Source organism: Oryzias latipes, chromosome 3, assembly GCF_053564925.1.
Source record: "Oryzias latipes strain Hd-rR chromosome 3, Olatipes_Hd-rR_3.1".
Lineage (NCBI taxonomy): Eukaryota > Metazoa > Chordata > Actinopteri > Beloniformes > Adrianichthyidae > Oryzias > Oryzias latipes.
The window spans coordinates 25,088,924-25,110,071 of NC_136239.1; the positions used below are offsets into that span (position 1 = coordinate 25,088,924).

A 21,148-nucleotide genomic window follows, 5' to 3' on the forward strand; every position below is an offset into this window, starting at 1 on the left:
CCAAGTTCTTCAGCAAAACATTTGTCAGAGAATTCTTCCTGTTATGCTAGCTCAGTCCTGCATGGATACCTGATCTAAAGACAGCATCAGTCGCTCGTTGGAGCAAAGTGGCAGAAGTGAAACTTACCAGTGAGTGAAGGGAGTTTTCGTAATTTGGAGAAGGGGCCTGTCCACTTGTACGGGGCCACTGGTTGGTGCCTGAAGACGAAATAAAGTGTAAACAATCCTCTGGTTTGGCTTTTATATCTAAATGTCAAAAAGTTGTCTCTAGTTCGTGTAAAAGATGGCGGCCAGTCAAAACTACAGTTTAAAATGCCCTTTTCTTGACATGTAAACTGGAGTAGGATTGATAAACAACCACTTCCACCTTAAAATAAACTGTGTATTTTGGCTTAATAATATCTAAAGCAATACAACAAGAAGGACATAGACAGATTATTTATTTTATAAATGAAAACAAAACATTTGTCCTTGTTTGGAAAAAGTTTGCATTGATTTATAGCATTTAACTATTAGGTCAGTCCAGAAACACAAGTCCAGCAGATTTGATCTGTTGTAAATTAGAGGACAGGAATCCACATCTGTTCATCACATTACCAGCTTCACTACATTTCACTCTTTCCCTTTTCTAAAACACAATTATCAGAGAAACCTGCCTGCCTGCCACGTTTAAAAGGATGCAATGTGTTAGTCTGCTCCTGACTACTTGAAATATATTTACCAACCATACTCTTTTCTAGGTTGACAGGTTCGACTGTCATGAAAGGCAAAATATATCATAGTGACCATATCCATATATAGGAAGTTATTTTTTTAAGATTTAATTCTTGTTTTTTCATACTACAAGGGTGCAAAAACACATGACAGTTCAATAAATTTTAATAAACAAACATCTAGAAAACACATCTCATTTTACACAAATGTTTAAAATTAAGTCCTAATGTATGTCTGACATCATATTCTTATCCAATAAAATCCACAAAATGCATAAAAACAAAAAACACCACGATAGCAAAAAACAAAAAATAAATTGGTACCTTGCTCAAATTTCAATTGATGAATGTAATGCATTCCTGTCAAAATCCATGTTTCTTGTATTTAAGGTTCTTGTGTCTGCACACACTTCATCTTCAAACTTTAATTAATAGACTATTCAAAGAGAAGGAAATGAAAAATCTCTCATCTGCTACAGCTTTCTCCCAGGTGAGTGAGTAAAGAAACTTCACATGAGCCACAGTAAGCTGGCAGCTATGAAAGATTATCCTGAGGCTCCCTTCCCAACGTGCTCCAGAAAGAGCTAATTGAAGAAGCCAGTCTTGAGTAATGTGTTGTATATCGATGGGATCCCAATGATGAATGGATTTTACCGGCAACATCAACAGAGTTATATTTTCTGCCAAGTGCGACAATTCATTCTTTTTCAGGCCCCAGAAGCACGATAAAAGCAAATCATTGCAGAAACAATTGACTTTATTCACAATCCCAGATGGATCCAGTCAGCTTTGGTGTTTTTTTCTTGGTATTAATATTTCCAATAACAATCATTGCTAGGCGGAAAAAAAGGTATGATGGTTGTCATTGGTGAGTCACAGCAGCCTTAACGCTTGCACTGACAAATAAACAGCCTTTTGCGGCCTGGTCTGCATTCGTGTGTGTGTGTGCGCGCGTGTGTGTTGCAGCTGTCCATGAGGCAGGGCAACAGCTGAGGATGAGGGTAGCATACGTAGAGACAGCTGTCGCCACTTCATTACCAGATATGACACACCGTTCACTAAAACAACACACTGGGCTTTCCCCCGCTCTCACACCTTCATCAAAACATCAGTGGTCAATATTCTTCCATCATTTTTCTCAGCCTTTTCCTTTCCACATGCCATCAGTTGCATAAAGAACTGTGCCATCCTGTAATTCTATCATTTCTAAGATGCTGCAGGCCCATTAAAGTACTCACAGATTTACTACAGAGCATTCCACAATGTTTTTGTGCTATTGTTTCTCTGAGAGACACAACGCCATACATTAAATTTGCATCTTGATGGCTTCCATTACATTATAGAGAATTAATAAATATTCACCTAAAATCGTTAGCATTTTGATTGTTTCAAACACGACAGAGGTGTAATTCTTTTTAAACTACAGGCTCCTTTTTAGAAAATAACAAATGTCGAAATGCTACTGAAAACCCTTAAAAAAGGCCTTAGAGGAGGTGGGATTGAATCATTAAATATATTTGAAAGCAAAAAGGAAATTAAATCAAGCTTTGTAGAAAATCTTTACAGTGAATCTGCTTAGCTCTGAATTTATACAAAAACATGAATAGTGGTCACAAAATAAACTGAACACAAAAAGGACTTTACAAATTTTACACACTGTAAGGAAAATGACAAAAATATCTCGGATGGTTTGGTAAATTTCCAGCTTTTGAATCCAAATCTGTTTGTTGTTTCTCTGCCAAACACAGACTTTGGTGTAAAAAAAAAAAAAGTCCAAGTGCTAAAAATATTATCATGAGTAAAAGCATCTTTTAAAAAAAATTGTTTACTATGATTACAGCATTGATGTTGTCCTTAACTGGTTTATAGTTGATGAAGAGATAGCATCATGCAAATGTTAATCAGCCCCTTCTTATTTGACATTTACGAGGTTTTGAATCAACCGTTTTTTATGTTTACTTGTATTAAACTGCAAGTAAATGAATCCGGCTGGTCCAAAGTCATTCAAACTGTTTCTGTTTTTGCTCAAAAGAAGAGAGACAAAAACTTCTTATCAATTATATTTGTCACTGCCTTTTGTACAGTTCAGGGATGAAATTAGTTAACTTAGTGCTACTCCACATTATTTATACAAAAACGGAACCATAGAGACGCTCCCTTGGGTAATCACAAAGCAGTACTGTAATTGCAGGGTAGGAGCATATGAAAATGCAAATTGAGAAAGCTGGTGCCCTACCTGGCCTTCCAGATGGGGTGCCAGCAGCAGTCACCACAGTGCCTCCTGAGGCAGCACTGGCTGCGGCTGTCAGAGGTGAAGGAGATCCCACAGGTGTCGATGGATTCGATGGAAAACTGCTGCTAGTGTGGTCGGGTGAGTAAATCTGAGAGCACAAAGGGGGGAAAATTTAGAGCTCAAGTGAGTAAGTGAGTAGTTTCCTAGACAAGTAAAATTAGTCACAAAAATTACCCTTTGTAGAATTTTTCAGCAACTTCTGTAATGTCAGCCACAAACAGACATTTGGGCCTCGGTTCTACGCCTAAGCCCTATGATATCATTCACAACTGTAGTTATGTTAGGTGGAGGCAAGTCAATAAAAGAAAAAGAGGTCATCCATAAATAACTAAAACTGATACTAAAAGTGAGAAAATAAGAAAAAAATGGAGAAGAAGTCATAATAGATTAAGCTCTCTTTAGCTGGCTTAGGCTTATTGGAAATGCCAGTAGACTAAAAAAGAGATTTAAAATAAATAGCTTAAATTAAAATAAAAGTCATATTAATGGAAAGACGAAAAAAAGGGCTAAAAATGTAAGAATAGATAAAAAATGAATAATTTATTAAGTAATTTATCCTCAGTTAAATTGTGTGTTTTCCTAGACAAATCTAGTGGTAAAACAATTTTGGAACAAGAACCTCAGAGAAAGAGAACTTTACTAGTGTAGAAGAGAAGAGATAAAAAAAAACTTTTGATTTGTTAAATAAAATAATAAAATGATGCAAACTGAGGTTACTCTGATAAAGATATGGAATATAAAGGAGGAATTAGACTCAGGTTGTTTCCTTGTGTCAAAGTCTTTTTTAAAACACAGAGAAATCCTGCAACACACTTGCTTAATCTCCTTTATAGTTTAACAAAAAACGATGTATGCTGTTTGAAAGAATTCAAATGTGCAGATGTATAACCTGGAAACCCCATTAAACCAAAAACAGATAATCTCAAGGGCAACATTTTTGCCAGCAACTACAGAGATTTTACAGAGAACCATACATCAAAACACTGCAAGGATTCAACTGTTTTGTATCTTTTTAAAGTATGCAGTCTCTGCAAACAACTAGGACAAAGGTCTGGGTTTTCTTAAGACAGAAAGAAAACCTATTTTTATTCTTCGAGTTGCAAGTCTACAAGGATGAACAATGGCATTACTCTTATAGAACCTAAACTGGGATTTTATTTATGTAAACAACCACCGGATTAAAGCACAAACACGTCACAGATTTTGATTCCATTTTATGAGAAGATATTTTATGGTTATAATGGCGTCTGGTGTTATCGGCAGATCTTGACTAATTTACAGAAAGAAATAAAACAGAAAATCCACAGAGATTTCTCTGCCAGTTAAGATCACAACATTGAGCTTGGAAGAAACCACTTGACCTCTGCAGGGATGATAGAATGCACTATTGTTGATAATCTCCATTTAATCTTGATCTCGGGGTTTAAGTTTTTCAATCAACTTTAAGTATCAGGACAGAGGTTTGACTGCAGTATGCCACACTGTGAGGAGGATGGAAAGTTGCCTAAAGAAGAATGACAGTGGGTTTAAACAGACCAGTTGTTTTTTCACCTCAGCATTTTCCCTCTTAGATATGCAATTGAGTCAAAAACTAAAGAGGATTAATATTATGGTTATGACAGCAGCAGAAAATCATAAAACTCGGGCCAAAGCTAAAAACCCAGTTTAGAACTGCGACTTTTGACCAGACAACACATTTTTTTCTCTTCACTCTGCAACACAATGCATTCAAAGTGAAATATTGCTCATTTTAGTGGAATAAATAAAGCCCCGCCTGATCATCAGTTACGCTGCCGCAGGCGGCATGAGGCCAATAAGCACGGCCAATTTAAAGGGCGGAGAACAAAAGATCTAGAAAGAAGCAGGGGGCCATGGAGTTGAGCCACAGCAGTTATAAACTCCCCTGTGCCCCATGATCCATCCACCTACCCCCTCCCAGTTCCAACAGTGTCCATTTCAGACCAGCTTTGTCATGCTAATAGAATCGAGGCTGCGAATATAAAGGACTTAATTTGTTGTTAACGTCCCCAATCTTTCTAATTTTAGATTGGCATGGATAAGAAGCACTTTTTAAAAAAAAGAAAAAAGAAAAGAAAAACAGCATGTTCTGTCCTTTACACAACCAGGCATCAACTATATTGCTTTATGTGATATTAAAATGTTACAGGCAGCATAATGCCTGTGCGACACATGAACATTACTGTGTAAAATATAGTTTTCCTTCACCACACACTCCACCTGTGATCTCTGGTCTGATCACATTCTCTGTACAGGATTATGTCACAATGTTTTAATCAGAATAAATAACAAGTACAAAGCACTGACCTATCAGAGGATTTCAAATTTATCTATGCCTGTTTTATTTTTATTTAGAAGGTAGGAGATGCGGTTGTCTTTCCGGATTACTTTTAGTTTAAGCTGACATTTATAAAGGCTTAGACTATAACTGGCAACGGTTCTGTAAGACCTTTTTAATCAGCGGTCAGTGGAGCTCCCAGTCCCTGCGTGATTACTGAGGTCACAGTATTCTAAATGAAAAAAAAGGAATATCTCATTTGTTTTAAAGACAAATGTTTATAAGGGCGAGGTTGCAGACAAAACTCTGACAAACTGATTTAATGTTAGTCTGACGTGTAAACGAACAATGTTGATGTGGAATAAATGAAACAAACAAGCAACAACAGCGTCCAAGTCAAGTCATATCTAAAACCAATTTTGAACAGCTAATGCATCACAAAGATATCGTAGAACCAAAGTTAAAACTGGGGTAGTAACTAACCGAGGCTAAAGCTTTGCCAAGTGCATCCCCAGTCTGCGAGCTTCCGGTAGTTGCCCCCCGATTTCCAGCAGCTTGTAGGGAAGCAAAGGACAACTTTGTCAGAAACATTAACAAATATAAGGGTGATAACATCTCAGAAAGATAAACATTTCCCTAACTTTGACATAGTAGAAGTTTAACTTTAATTGCGGGGAGTCAGAGATATCTCAGAATGTATCTGAATGGTTGACATGAGAACATACCCATAACCCCATCGGCTGAGTTGACAGATGGGGTGTGGGCCGTAGTGACAAACGGTGAAGTGCTGTTGTTGCTTCGGTGGAAACTGGACATGGGAGGAAGACTGGGATTGATGTCTGGAGAGACTGAGTGTGCAGGGTAATTCTAAAATTAAGAAACATAGTAAACGGAGCATTTAATAAACTTATAAAGAAAGGTTTAGGTCCATAAGAGAAAAAGGCCTATTTGTTCACTAAATTGCCGTTGTCCTTTGACATCTCCCAAGCTGTGATAAATCAAAAGTTAATGGGGGAGGTACAGAGATAAAGAGAGCAGCATCTGCAGGCTCCCTGTGAAGCTCTGCCAGCTGAAGCAGGCAGATGAGGCCAGATCAAACACTGGGGGAAAAAAGGGGGTCAACTGTGTCTTCTCTGATAATAACCAGACACTAATTAATACACACCCACTGCTGCCAATAGCCAGACATTTACTATGTTGGCATATGGATGACATCAAATTTAAAATATCAACTACACAGACTGAAACGTATACTTATGAAATGCTTTTATTTCAGTAGCTAAAGAATAAATTAATAAAATAAAAACAATACCAATTTATTTGGTGAATCTCAGCTCCAGCGTTAGCTACTTACCAAACGGTCATGTGAATGCAAGGTGCTGTAGTTTCCTGGCTGTGGCATATGAGATGTGGACCCTGGGAGCATTCCCCCATAACCAGGCTGACCAATCCCACCAGATGAATTCCATGGATCTGATGAACTGTGGGTACCATCTAACACAAAGGAAAAAAGCGTTTTAGGTTTTAACTTAAATGCTTTACAATGCGTGAGACGTTTCAGAAAACAGCTAACCTCCATGATAACAATAACGTGTTGTTTATCCTGACCACAAATGCTACAGCTAGCCAAGATCCTGTCTACGCAAATAGAACAGGACTTTTTTTTTACACATTTCAAAACTGGTTTAAAAGGATTTTTTAAAATATAAATTTTATGAAACACCAACAACAAATGTGTCTAAAAAAAAAGTTTAAAACAAACATTTAATATTTATTTTTAGAAAATGGAGATGCATTTATGGTGTTTATGAAATCTGTGACCACTAAAAGCAAAGCATGAAAAAGACAAAGGATGTCATTTTGGAGTCTGTAATTATAAATATATTTTTTATTCAGAAAGGCTTTGCTATATTGATATACTAACAGATTTAAAACTGCAAAGGGAACATTTCTTACAACTTACCAAAGAAAGTGCTTGCAAACATACTGCTGGAGGGTTTAGGTGAAGAGTAAGATGGGGAATCTCTGTTAAAGTCTTCTGAGCTTGGAGACGGTGCATACACCTGGAAAGAGAACAACGAAAGTATAGAAACCAATAGTAAATTTTACGTTTTATATGATAAGAACATGAAAATTAACACGGCTAAACTCCCAGAATTAGCATTATATTATGGCATTACCAAAATGATTTCTGGTTAATTCTGATTTCTGGTTAATAAAAATCTACAAAAGAATAAAATGCAACAAAATGTAAAAGTGAATAACAACAAATGTACAGAATGTCTTAAACGTGTATGCCAGAACCTGGGATAATAATTGCAATGGATGCGGTCCTAAATACACCTACAGACTGATAACTAGCAAGCAATCAACCTCCTGAAGAAAGAAGTGAATTATCAGAATTTGCATTTCAGATTAACTCAGACTCTAATGGAGGTATAATGATCTCACTTACACGCACAGACTAAAATCTGGGTAAATTAAAGTACTACCAAAGTAAGAAAAATTAAATACACTGAGATAGAAAAACACTTATTTATTTAGACCTGGATAACATTTATTTTTTGTTCTTTCATCTACAAGTTGCTGGTGTACAAAGAGCTACATTGCGCAATAGTGCTGTAGAGCCACGAGTGTCACGCTGGGCAGTGGGATCAAACAGACTGCAGGCCAAACACCAGTGAAGTGGTCTCTGACTTTATCTACTCCAGATGGAGGTAGCGTGAGGAGGGGAAGAATGGAAGAAAGGTTTGGATGAATTTTACCTCCCGCTGTTGGGACTGAATGACCATGTCGTCATGTAACACTAATCAGAGTCAGACCTGCCAGACAAATCCACCTGCACATTTTTAACTTGTCTTCTGTACATTACATATTCTATCTGTCTATCTTCATACACCAACACTGACAGCTCTACGCAAAAAGTGATTTAAATCAGTATGAGTGTGATGACAGTGTTTTACTTATTAATTCAATTACATCGAATAATTAAGAAATGATTTAATTCATTGAAAGACTGGCTCCCACATGCGCTCAAGTTAGGATAGAACATGAGATTCAGTGCTGTAGGGCTTTGCTGAGTGAGCGGGACTCCAGCACGCTGTTGTCTGGATGTGTAATTAAAGTGCTCTGGGAGGGGTGGAGCTCTCGTGGGTCTTCTGGCTCACACATGTGACCAGGGTTGACAGGAGTTCCACTGAGATCTCAGGTTAGCCTCACACAGGGGCTCCGGCTTTATTTTATCCACTGTCAGATGCTTTATAGGCAGCATATGTCAGTGGATAATTTTAATTGTTCTTTTTACCCTAGGCTAACCAGTCGAAAGGATTAATAAACCATCTCAACCACCGGGTGCCTCATTCCACTGGCCGCTAGAAAAGAGGGCCCGTCTGGGTTTCTTTTTACAAGGTCATTAATTAAAAGTCGTCACTCATATGTTCAGCACACCAACACAGAATGACACAATCAAGCAGAATTTGGTATTGGTTCAAGTCAAATGCTTTCTTGAAACTTTAAGAAAACAAATAAAAGTGATGATAGAGAAAAAAAGTTTTTGTGAAAATATTTCTTTTTTAAATCACAGAAAAGACCGTGTGATGGGCTGGCAAACTGGTAATGGTGTAACTCGCCTTCGCCTGATAGTAGTAAATCTGGGTAGGGTCCCTATGACTGAGCTAAACAGGTTTGAAAAGGCAGACTCTGAGAGGACAACTGTTTCCCTATGTGAATTAGTACTGAAAAAGAATACTGAAGGAGACCAAAAGAAAACAACAACAAAAAGTTTTTTAAAAAAAGGCAAAAACACAGAATAACCCAGTGCAAAACCTTTGGCATGCTTCAGCAAAGTAAAAATAACCACTAAATATTCCCATCTGCTTTCAAAGATGCCTGCCAGCCATACCTTGCTTTGAAGTCAATCACATCAATCAAACAGCTACCTGGTAAAATATAGCATGTCAACTATCACAAAGCGTACTCCACAACAATACGAAGAGAATTTTTCTAATAACAGTTAGGTAAATCTGGGCTGGGAGCCAAAAGACTTAAAGTAAAGAGTTCAAAAGCAGCCTTCATGGAGAGACGTACGGTATGTGATTGTTTGGGAAAAAACACATCAAACATCAAGTCAAGTCTTGCACGAATTTTGCATGAAGTCCAAATCGACACACTAACAATGTGTCATATTTTTGGATATTTCAAAGGTTTTTTGAGGAATTATAGTGTTCAAAAAGCTAAGAGCGTAAGCTTTATTTATCTTTTTATTTTTCGCATTGATGTAAAAAATGAAGACAATTGACATAAAATAAATCAATAAAAACATTACTAAGAGAATTTTCAGTTCATGTCCATTTCTCAGTGGCATAGGATATTTTTGGGGTGTTTAAACAATAAAAAAGAGAAATACTTTGATTTTTTAAATAAATAGTTACAGTAGAAGCTTCAACAGCACACACAAACACATATACACAGCGTACGATAAAACCTGTTGCTGCAATGTACTTTAATGATAGATATTAGATTCTAATGTCATAGAATAAATGAAAATGTCTTTAGTTTAGGAAAAGACTTTTACTACATGAAAAAAAACACATTGAAAGGATTTTTGTTTTTTGCTTGTAGGTTTTTTTTTCATGTCCACTAAAAACATAACAGAAAGAAGATATTCCATCTGCACTAGTACTCTGCCACAACCTCACAAGCCAAATGCCCACTGTGAGTTCCACTAGTCCCCCAGATGGTGAGTCTGCTACACAACTCCACATTGCAACAAATTTCTGGATCAAGTTGACTGAGAGAAACAGCACCATCTTTCTTTTTTTCCTCACAGGAGAATCAAGGGAAAAAAGAATGTAAAGACTTTTGATCATAAAGTTTGCCCTTTTAATCCACATGCAATCCATTTTCTCCCCATCAACAAATGTAACACAAGCCTGTTAACACTCAATATGAGAGAGATCAAAGTCAAAGAGTGGAAATGTGGTAGTGGGCTGTACAAAAAGTTGAAAAAAACAAAAAGAAGATGACCTTTTAAATAGACTATAGGCCAACATCTGTCTTGTGTTTCTTTTAACCACATCTAAGTGTATACAAAAACAAAAATAGCATCGGAATGACAGGTGAAAATCTGCCTGTGCAATTGAGTTCTGACAGGATTATTACTGAAGGATTACTTCAACTACATTATATGGTTCATTCAGGCATTGTTAGAGTACTTCATTGAACAGTTAACACGGCAAAGGTTCATTGAGCTGCTTTATATACTTTAGGGAACTTATTCTCATATCTGTCCATAGCACAAACATAACTAATATGGCTGTAAAGTTATACTTTAAAAACTGGAAACTTCTTCCAGCATTTCCATTCAATAAAAAAAAAAAAAAAACATGTGCATGTACTGACAAAAAGTGCCCCAACCAAAAACATTTTCGTAGAAACAAAAATCAAAGAGGTCATTACAGAGAAATTCAGAAATCACATTGGGTTCCCTGTGGCGTCAAGAATGCCAAACTGATTAAAAACAGATGGAATAGCAGCAACACTGGTGCTTGGAGCTCAATCTGCAAACAGGAAAGTCTAACCTCAACAGGCACCCTATTTCCCATAATCATTCCCAGACTCCCACTTGTTATTATTTCAACCCAGTCTAAAACCTGAAGCAACCAGCCAGTGAAAATAAATTCAGCACTATTAGATTGAAACTTTTCGCAAGCGTATCATCACTCCATGCACAAGAAGAGATGAACACATTTAAAAACTATTTTCATGAGTAGCATCGAACATTTACAGACTTGCAGAGCTAGATGCAAAACAGAACCAGACCAAATAAAGTTTAAAGCACAGTCACAAAAACCACAGCATGTTAATTGCACTGCCAGTCAGCTTTAACTAACACAAAAGAGCATCAAAAGAAGCATGATGAATATCCAAAACCTTAAAGGAATATAGTTTTACCTAAAATGTGTATAGGAATCAACTTAAAAAGCTCAGACAAACAGGAAGGCAGGGACTGACAGTAGAGGACCTGCACACACACATAGGCACACTTCTAGCAGCTTCCCTGTCTTTCAGACAAACACATTCCCAAAGAGGCTACTCACCGATTTCCCGTTGTAGTAATACATTAAAGAGTTACTGCCCATTCCAGGGACAGGATAAGCACAATACATGATAGCTTCAACAATTTTAGCAGTAAAGAAATAAAAACAGCTACACTGTGGTTGTCTTTCTGTGCATCCAGAGCGTTCAAAAGGGACTAATAACTCTTTCTGTACTGGCCTGCATACACACGAACCACTCAGAGGAAACTTATGCAAAGCAGGGTTGTACCATTCCACACTGTGGGAAAGGGAAGCTGCGTATAGGGAGTGGCTCATATGGTACATCCCTCTCTTAAGCCTCCAAATGCTGAGGCAAAGAGGAAGAGGATGGGGGGAAGGGAGGCGAAGGGGTGGTGGGTTGAGAAAAGATAAAGGGAAGTGGGTGGGACAGAAAACAAATGTGTGAGCGGATTTAGAGAGACAGAGAAAGAAACATTTAATTCCAGGCATGAATAAATACAGATATTCTGCAGGGGGGACCCTACGGTATTAGGAACAATTGTTCTCTGAGCAGGATTTTATTAATATGTGTGACGATCAAATGAGTGCTTGAATACGTGCTGTAAGCTTGTTATCGTTCCCACATTTTAATCCTCAGTGTCTAATCTTTTGTTTCTGTGAAGATTAAATGAGTCTATAGGCAGTGGGGGAAAAATGTAACTTCTGGCAATCCATTTTACCTGTAACACATGCCAATTAGGAAACTTTAATGAGAGAACTCGAAAGCAATAGACAGAAAACTGCACCACTTCAAAGCATATGGACCCAAATCCAAGCTGGAAACAACAACACAGATGGAGGGGGAAAGAAAGCAAAAAATCTGCTTCTCAGAGTTAAATAATGTGACCTGTAAACACAGAGGCGTAAAGCATGCAACAGCTGCAAAGGTGTTGTGTTGTGACGTTAAACAGGGGGAAAGAAAGCTCTGTTTCCTAAACCCTGGGGCCTCTGAAGGGGGGAGTAATAAGGCGGGAGGGACCATTGACAACCATTTTACCAGGGTTCAGTGTCACTGTAAGCCACACAGCTCTCTATTACCTTTATATGTGTGTGTGCTGTTGCGTGCGTTTATGTGCGCGTTTGTGTGCAGGAGGGTGGGGAGGTGATGGAAGGAAAGAAAAAAGGAGAGGATAGATACCATATTCCAGCAAGAGCCCGGTCTGGCTAGAGCCTTTCATGTGCACCACTTGAAGCTTGCTGGACTAAACACAGGCCTGACAACTCATTGAGAGCATTACTATTATAGAAAGATGAAAGCATTTTACTTCCCTAACAAAACTAGGCCCTTATTATGCTATTCCTTTTAGCACTGGTATTATTTATCCCCCCTTTCTTCTCTGAATCTCTTTTAAACTCGTCCAAAACACAGGCTCTGCATGTTGTTACTGTTTCGTATCTGGCACTGTTTCAAGCTAATGCTTTAAGGAAAATGGTCATGATAGAAGTATTTGAAGGGGTCTAAAACAAGTCCAGACACAGCAGAGCATTGCACAAAAAAACATAAAACCAGGGACGGATGCATAATAATTTAGTGGACTAAGAACCAACATCAATGTCAGTGAATTGAGGATCCAACCATATCATTTATTCCACTACTGACTGCAGGAGAAATGTCTAAATGTTTTCAATTGATTAAATATAATGAATCAACCACTGCTATGTTGTGTAATTCCCCCATCCCCTCCACCCACCTGTTCACCCTAACCTCTCAAAGGACAAACGAGTCATTCAGAGGTGATTTCTCCAGGATGTATTTGGAAAAAGCCAAAAAAAGAAAGAAAGGAAAAATAAGCAGCAAACCCACAAGCTAAAGTCACCTCATCTCATGAATGGTGATGATGTCATCAGACAGGAAGAGAGTTTCCTGTAAGAAGCTCTGGTTCTAATTAAGGCAGGTTCACCCTGAGAAAATACACCAGGGATTAAGATTGTCATCCGACCCCCCAACCCCACCCCCTGCTTTTATCTCACTTTGATTAATTATGACTGGTTAGCAGGTTTCATAGTGGTAAAATTAAACTGATCTTTAAATAATGCCTGGCATTTAATTTCACAAATTCTTACTTTTTGTACTATTAAAAAATGTAAAAACATGATAGAAAAAAAGAGGAAGGATGTTGACTTTAATGATCAGCAATAACATTTTCAGAGACTGAATTTAAATATTGTCACAAATTGTAGTTGCATTGTTTTAACACAGTATATGCCACAACATTTTTTTAATTTATTTTGGGTTGTTGGTTAAATTCTGCGAGTAATTCAGTTTTGAAGACGGTACTTGAACTCTTTAAACTTCTTATTTAATAGAATTCCATCCAGATCTAGCTCTCCAAATTTAAATAATTAGTGCAGACCAATGAAATGTGTGCATAAAATATTTAATAAAACAAAGACTTTTTAAACAAATAAATAAAATTGCTAATTTTGGCTTTCAAATAAAGAATTCAAAATAAGACCAACAATTTTTAAACTAATAACAGGAGTTGTTTATGGATTTTTTGTGAAAACAAATGCAGGTCAACAGTTCCTGCCTAGAGCGACACCTAGTGACGTGGTAACATTTATCCTGTAGCTGCACACAGTCTACTGTTAAATAAGTCAATCAATTTAAGTCTCAGTTATTTAATATGACATTTTTTCACAAGGTTTTCTTCATGTTAAGGCTTTTTCAAAGATGAATTTACAATGTCTGTTTGAACATTATATCAAGAAAATGGACACAGACAAAATAATGTCAGATTTTCCTCAACTAATTCAACTTTAGGAGGATTGATATTCCTTCTAAAGGTAAAAGCTTAAATAATTAATGTTTAGTGATTATATTATTTCTTATTGACAAATGCAAAAATCTGGGATTTTTATCACAGCCATTTACCTAAACAAAATTTACATGAATTATTTACAACAAGCTATCATGTTTTAACAAGTGTCTAACAGTTGAAACCTTAGCCAATATTACCTTTCTTGCAGATGAAAAAGATGTGTCTGTTGACTCTATCATCTGCTGCGATTTGTGTTACTGGCAAATTTCATCAAGCCAAAAAATAAAAAAGAAAGGTCTTAAATATCAGGAGAAGACTGGCTGATCAGCATCTTCTCAAATCAACAGTATCAACAGGGGGGGAATGAAGTATCTGTCAGTCACTGATTCTGCAAGTTGTCCCACTTTAAGAGATGAGAAAAGTCTGTAATAGATGCACTTCAACTGTGAGAATGTAAAAAAAGATACCAGGAAATCACATTAAATATTTTTAGAAGAATTTGTATATGTTTTTAAATTTGCATAATGATGTATAAAATAAGTATTTGTTCAAAAACAAAATGCTTTATGATGTAACCCTGGCAGAGGTCAAATGTTTAATGTCTTTCTTCACCAGCTACACTGTATCTACTATTTTGGCCCATTCTTCCATGCAGCGCTTCTCAAGAGCTGTGGTGTTTTGGGGCTAGCAACACAGACTTCTAACTCCCTCCACTATTGAATTGAGGTCACTGCAGAACCTTTAAATGCTTTTTTACAAAGCCACTTTTTCGCTTGAGAGCTGTGATCTTCCGGCATGACATTGGGAGGTTTTTGCCTCAAATCTCACCATACATAATCCTATTCATTCTTTCTTTAATACGGATCAGTCATCCTGTCCTCTTTGTAGAAAAGCAGCCCCAAGCATGATGTTTCCACCCCCATGCTTCTCAGTGGGCATGGTGTTCGTGGAACGCAGTTGAGCATTCTTCCTATTATAAGCAAATGGTACTTCTACCAAAGAGTTCCATTAGTTTCATCTGACCTAATAACATTCTCTCAATCCTCCTCTGGATCATCCAAATGGTATCCGGCAACTTTAGATGGGTGTAGACATGTGCTGGCTTAAGTAGAGCATTACAGGTTTGAATCCATGATGATATAGTGTGTTATTAACTAGAACTTTTGTTTCTGTTGTCCCAGCTCTCTTTAGGTCATTGACCAGTTCCTATCATTTTGTTCTGGGCCATTTCCTCACCTTTCCAGAGACCATTTGTATTCAATTAAGGGAGATCTTGCACCAGTTGGAAGGAGATTGTCATTAATCTAAAATTTCTTCCATTGTCTAATAATTGCTCCAAAAGCTGACCTCTTTACTCCAAACTGCTTGTTTATGTAGATTGGATAATCCCAGTCTTATCCAGGTCTACAATCTTGTCCCTGGTGTCCTTAGACAGCTATTTGGTTCGGGTCATGGTGGAGAGGTTACAGTTTTAAGGGTGTGGACAGGTATCTTTCATTCAGATGACTAGTTCGAACCGATGCCATTCATACAGGTAACAAGTCTGTCGCTACTGTTAGAGGTTTATCTATGATGAATATTACAGACTTCTTTCAACTTTTAAAGTGGGACAACTTGCAGAAATGATGACTAAGAAACACATATTTGCCCCATATTTTTTAGCTTTAGATACAAATAAAACTGTATAAAGTAATGATACTTTTTAATTACACAATTGGGTTGCCCAAATAATATAATTAAGCGTTTCTTTAAGACACTATTGAATGAAAATTGCATATTTGGTGGAGTTTTTTGTCACCATGTTCTTGCAGCACTTTCTAATGATGGCGTGATGGAGGACACTTAATTAAAAGACCACTGGGAACAGTGTAACAATAGATCAAAATATGAATGTATGTAATCTGTTTAATTGGTTGTCAAACAGTTTTTTTTAGTTTGTTGAAATAACACAAGTGCTATTGAAAATAATACTAGCAATGATAATTATCTCCTTTTAATGAGAACTAGTAAAAACTGTCTGATAAAAACACAGAGATCACTTCAAAGTCGTGTACTAGACAGAGCTGTGAGGAACATATTTAGGTCTTAAGATTCAAAGCCTAAAGGAGGCTTCCTTTCTTACAGCTTGCACAGTACAAATCTCAAGGAAACATGGGTGTCTGAGTGATCTGTCAAAAGCGAATGTCAATCTTTTTTGTCACCCACACTCAAGGTTCTCGCTTGCAAAAGTCCCTCAAGGCAGTGGAATCACAGCCCGACACTTTCTCTCATCCTGCAGCTATACCATCACCAAAGCCAAGGAGGAAGTGTCAAATCAAGCTGCAGTGCCTCTGACAAGAGAGGGGAAAAAAACTGTATATACAAACAAACTGACACGCAGACGCACACAGGCAGGCCATGTCCTTGCAGATTCCCATAAATATCCTACAAGATACAATTTTTCCCCCCACAAGCTAGAAACCCCTCTCTTCTTGTTCAGTCTTCCTTTAAGACAGGTGCCAAAGCAGCTGCCCATCAGCCTCCTTTAGCAGCTTGTCTATTCAATAACAGCCTGATCTGTCTTTTAGTCAGTGTTGAGTTTGTAGTTCTAAATGAAATTATGGTCAACACTTCTACTGTAATAAAAATAAAAGGGTTCATGCTTGAACCAAATGCATGTTAATACTACTCATGAGGAAGAGACATGTATAATGTGGACAGGTACAACTTTTTCATTTAAAAAAAGACTTTTTCATTTAAAAAAAGATTTTTAGTTGCCAGAAATATCACACAATTAAACTCGCTGCTGTATCCAAAGTCCACAGGCACACAACCTACAGACCACAGAGGAGAGTATGTGTGTGGCTGAAGGAAGGCGGGTATATATAAGATGAAAAAGCTCTATAAACATTTAAATGTTTGCAATCACCAGCTGGCCTGTCTAGATAGTCTTCACAACCTGGTGCACTGCAGTGTCAAAACCCTAAATGCAGAGAGGATGTGTTCCCATAAATATTGTGATTGAGCTCCATCAGCTTGTGTACAGACGCACATCATGCTTGGACCTGCTACTTGCATTGCCTCTAAAAAATTTATTTCCAAACTGGAAAGCAAGAATACAAGCTGGAGAAGAAGGGGTGGGGGTGGGGGTGAAATAAATAAGAAAATTCCTAGCAGTAAACGCACTGAGTTGATTTTTTTTTTTAAATCAACCATCTTTTCAGGTGGGGTCCTCGTGTTTGCTTACACTAGCAAAAGCATTCAGTGGAATCTGCAGCTGCATTAATGCTTGACGGTACGCTGCAGGCTCAGCTGCCTCAAGCACACAAGATCTGGCTCAGGGTGCACCTTCCCACTTAACACTCCTTCAACCTTACCTTCACTACATGTATTGCTGTCAGCAATGCAAACAGATCATGGTGGATAACCACCTCCCAAGACATAGAATTTATACTCTTGCTAACCAACACAAGACGTTCTTTAAAAGGGCCACAAGGAGCCTTTTTCACCAACAGGTACTTTGTACCTACATGCTTTCCTTCCAATGGAAATTCAAACATGTAACACATAAATGCTGCTAGAAAACCGACTACTTTTAAATTTTCCACTTTTGCCACATATAAAAACAGCTTTAAGTTTTTCTTTCTATGTCAGCAATTATAGGCAGCTTTTCAATAGTGCCATCTTTATCCTTTCAAATGAGATCAAAGACTAACTGGGATAATTCCTCCAAGCTCCAAGCTTTATCTCCAGTGCAGAGCTGAGTGACAAGAACAAGCTGTATTTTATCCAATACTCTGTCACTGTGTTTCCCCATCTAGCATTGTACTTCTTGATTGTTACTCTTATGAGTCACAGAACTGCACCTGCGCCCATGTGTTAAGTACTGACAAATAAAAGCCGAGCGTCCATTTACACAACAAAGAGACGTAACCCGTGAGGCATCCATTCTTTCCACTCCTCCCTCTGTCTGACAAGACCTCAAATACATCACTTTGTTAAGAAAAAGGCAGCTCACGTTCCTGCCTCTGCTGGGGACAATCTCTCCCTCATGATCCAGCAAACTTCTTTTCAAATACAAATGCAGAAACAAAACGCGTGGCACCCTTTTATGTCTGGTGGCCTGTTCCATATTTAATTTCAGGGGAACGGCAGCAGAAGAGACGATTATCAAAGCTCTGAGAGGCAAATCCAGCTCTTACTGAAATAGCAGGGGAAAAAAACTGTCATTGTTTAACTAAAGAAAACAAGTGGATTTTGATGAACTAATATATTCTTTTTAAAAAGGGGAAAAAGTTGTCTTTTTTAAGCCGTTGGAATATCAAGCAAGGTTTTATAAAAATCTTTACCAGTCGAGCGTCACTGTTTTAACAATGAACATCTGACTTTCTAATGTATGCATACTAACAAACTCGCACACCCCCTGTCTACACGAATACAAGCTGAGCTCCACAATTCTCTGCATCTTAATGCTTTCTGCTCCACCGGGATCATTACCAATAGAAATTTTTAGATATTCTGAGCTATTAATCTCTGTCTGTCCTCCTGTTCAGCCAAGTAATGACTAATTAAACATCAAAAGAGCAGAGCTGGGGATCCGCTCTGACAGCCTCTCTTTCTCCCTGGAGAGGCTGTGAGGTGGCTAGACTGTGACAGGGCAGCACTAAAAATCAATCACACCATGGCCTGCACACACAAGCACACACAGACACACGCACGAGCATACGTACACAAACACACGATGCATGAGCGGGCATACAAAAACACAAAAAATAAAGACCAAAAAAAAGCTACACAGGACCTCGTCCTTCTTCACATGCAACAATTCATTAACAAGAATTCAAAACTTTCATATTTTGTAAACCGAAAGGCAGTGGTGGAGTGACTGCTGAGCAAACTGCACCAGACAAACATTCCCTCCAAAACTATAGCAGACATGTCAAGAGGTCCCTTTGTCTGCATGCATGCAAAAGCCGAGCATTAAATAAGTGTGTTTGCTTAGGTACACTCTCAGCACAATCTGTTTACAGGAGAGCCATGTGATCTTCCACTCACAGATGAAGGCAGGCCAGGAGGGACCTTGCGAACCTTTTTTGTTTGTAGAGGATCTGTGAAGAGATGAAAGCACATCTTTTCACTCCAAAGCAAACAAAAAAAAACAACTCTACAAAAGCAAGTACTGACAAACAAAACTATTACATTGACTACTATATTATATGGGACAAAACTACCATTAACACATTGTGAACAAAATACGACTACAACATCAAATTAGATTATGTACTTGTTACTTGGGAGAGAAAACCGTTGTAATAATCAAAAATGTTAAAAGTTGGAATTGGAAGGTAGGTGAAAACACCCGCTCAATACAGGTGGGTAATAAATAATTCATGATTTTACTTGATATGAGCTAGCAGTTGAAAAAAGGGGGAAATATTTCTTTAAAACTTTAAGTCTGCATTGAACATTTAAGGATTTATGTATTAAAATGTGTTTTTCTTTGGAAGAAAAGTACTAACTTGACATAAATTATGTACATTACTGTCAAATGTCTTTAGAATACTTGTGAAATGGTAATTACCAATGGGCAAAGGATCTGGTAGAGAACGTCTCCTGGGATTGGCTCCAGTGAGGGCGTAGAAAGGAGCAGCAGGCTTTGCTGGTGTAGTCACCGGGCTTGGACTCGCTAACCCAGTGTCTGTTCTTAGAGAAGACTGAAAGACAAAACAAACACACCAAAAACAATTTAGCTAATTGTCCGTACTGACTATTTATCCCATCAACAAATTGTCAACACAGATCCACAAGCAGCTGCTGCTTGAATGCCCAATCAAAGCTTTTCAACATCTTTTTACAAAATGACATTTCTGAATTTAAGAAACATTGCATAGCATTATGCTTAGTAAGTGCAACAGGTAACTATAAATTAATATTATATAAAACGAATATTAATTGAATTAATGTCAATGTACTCTAAATGCAGCATTGCATTTATATGTTGATCCCTAACACTAAAAATGTTCGAACTTCTGAAATCTCATTATGCCATCCAGCCATTATTGTGGCTATGACCTCTACAACCCCAACACAATTGGTTAACAGGTCAATTAAGAAACTTGGTCTAAATAGCTTAAACAGCTGGAGACAGCATATATCATGTGAGCTAGCAGTACTCAGTGGAATACCATCTACATGTTTTTTAATTGCAGTCATACATTAAAAAGCAGAAATAGCCCAAAGATAAATTACTTAATTATTCAACGTTTTAATAGTTTTTTTCTGAAAAGTTTTTCCCCACAAAAAAACAGAAAATAGTTAGACACTCTTGTCTTGTGTTCTTGACTCTAGGCTAAATATAATAATAAATGTGTTGTTATTGGTTTAAGGGGCAAAGTCATGTGAAGAAAAACATGCAATACTATTCTATTGCAATGTCTAGATTTGACTTTCTTGATGAATGACAGTGTAAATAAATACCATTAATGATTAAATTATTTGTGGGAGGGGGAGTTCAGTTCAAACTAAGCTCTTAATTTGAAAACATCAAAACAGTTTAATGGAAAATACCTACATACATACACACTTGCATTCAAGGCTTCATTTTTGTGAGTAGAAGCAAATACTTTTGTTAAGTATTACAGCAGCTCATTCAATAATTGAAAATTTGTTTTTCTTTTTTAGTTTATCAAACAAGTAAAACATCAAATTAAAGCCTCTCACCACAAAGCTTGTCTTGCATGATATTACTCAAAATGTTCCAGAAAATAAAAGTCTGACCTTCTTTCATGTCATTTTTTTTATGCCAAAAAATGTGAGTACTGGTCTCCTATAGCCAATCACACTTGTGACAGGACACTGACCTGGCAAGCAGATGCTCCAGGCTCCCTCCCAAAGCCAAGAAATGCTGCTCTCTCTGATTTACCTGACAAAACATAGAAAAGTCAGAAATGATTACTTTCAGACTTTGTGAAAAAAGTAGAGAAATACCTGACACATTTCCTGATTGT

At 37.5% G+C, this 21,148-nt stretch overlaps 1 protein-coding gene across 15 annotated transcripts in view; it reads right to left on the bottom strand.

Moving 5' to 3' along the window:
• Positions 1 to 21,148, bottom strand: part of tcf12 (transcription factor 12) — a 58,931-nt gene that overhangs the window by 10,665 nt on the left and 27,118 nt on the right. For 13 of the 15 annotated variants that reach the window (XM_078944510.1, XM_011491391.4, XM_078944507.1 and 10 more), the window contains exons 6-14: positions 21,002 to 21,063; positions 19,723 to 19,855; positions 19,197 to 19,249; positions 7,266 to 7,365; positions 6,657 to 6,796; positions 6,028 to 6,169; positions 5,786 to 5,856; positions 2,950 to 3,094; positions 128 to 198 (exon numbers count right to left, since the gene is read on the bottom strand). In XM_078944510.1, the coding sequence (XP_078800636.1) occupies positions 128 to 198; positions 2,950 to 3,094; positions 5,786 to 5,856; positions 6,028 to 6,169; positions 6,657 to 6,796; positions 7,266 to 7,365; positions 19,197 to 19,249; positions 19,723 to 19,855; positions 21,002 to 21,063 (917 nt within the window). The remainder of the gene's footprint in view (positions 1 to 127; positions 199 to 2,949; positions 3,095 to 5,785; positions 5,857 to 6,027; positions 6,170 to 6,656; positions 6,797 to 7,265; positions 7,366 to 19,196; positions 19,250 to 19,722; positions 19,856 to 21,001; positions 21,064 to 21,148) is intronic. The other 2 variants (XM_078944511.1, XM_011491400.4) reach the window with 1 other exon arrangement.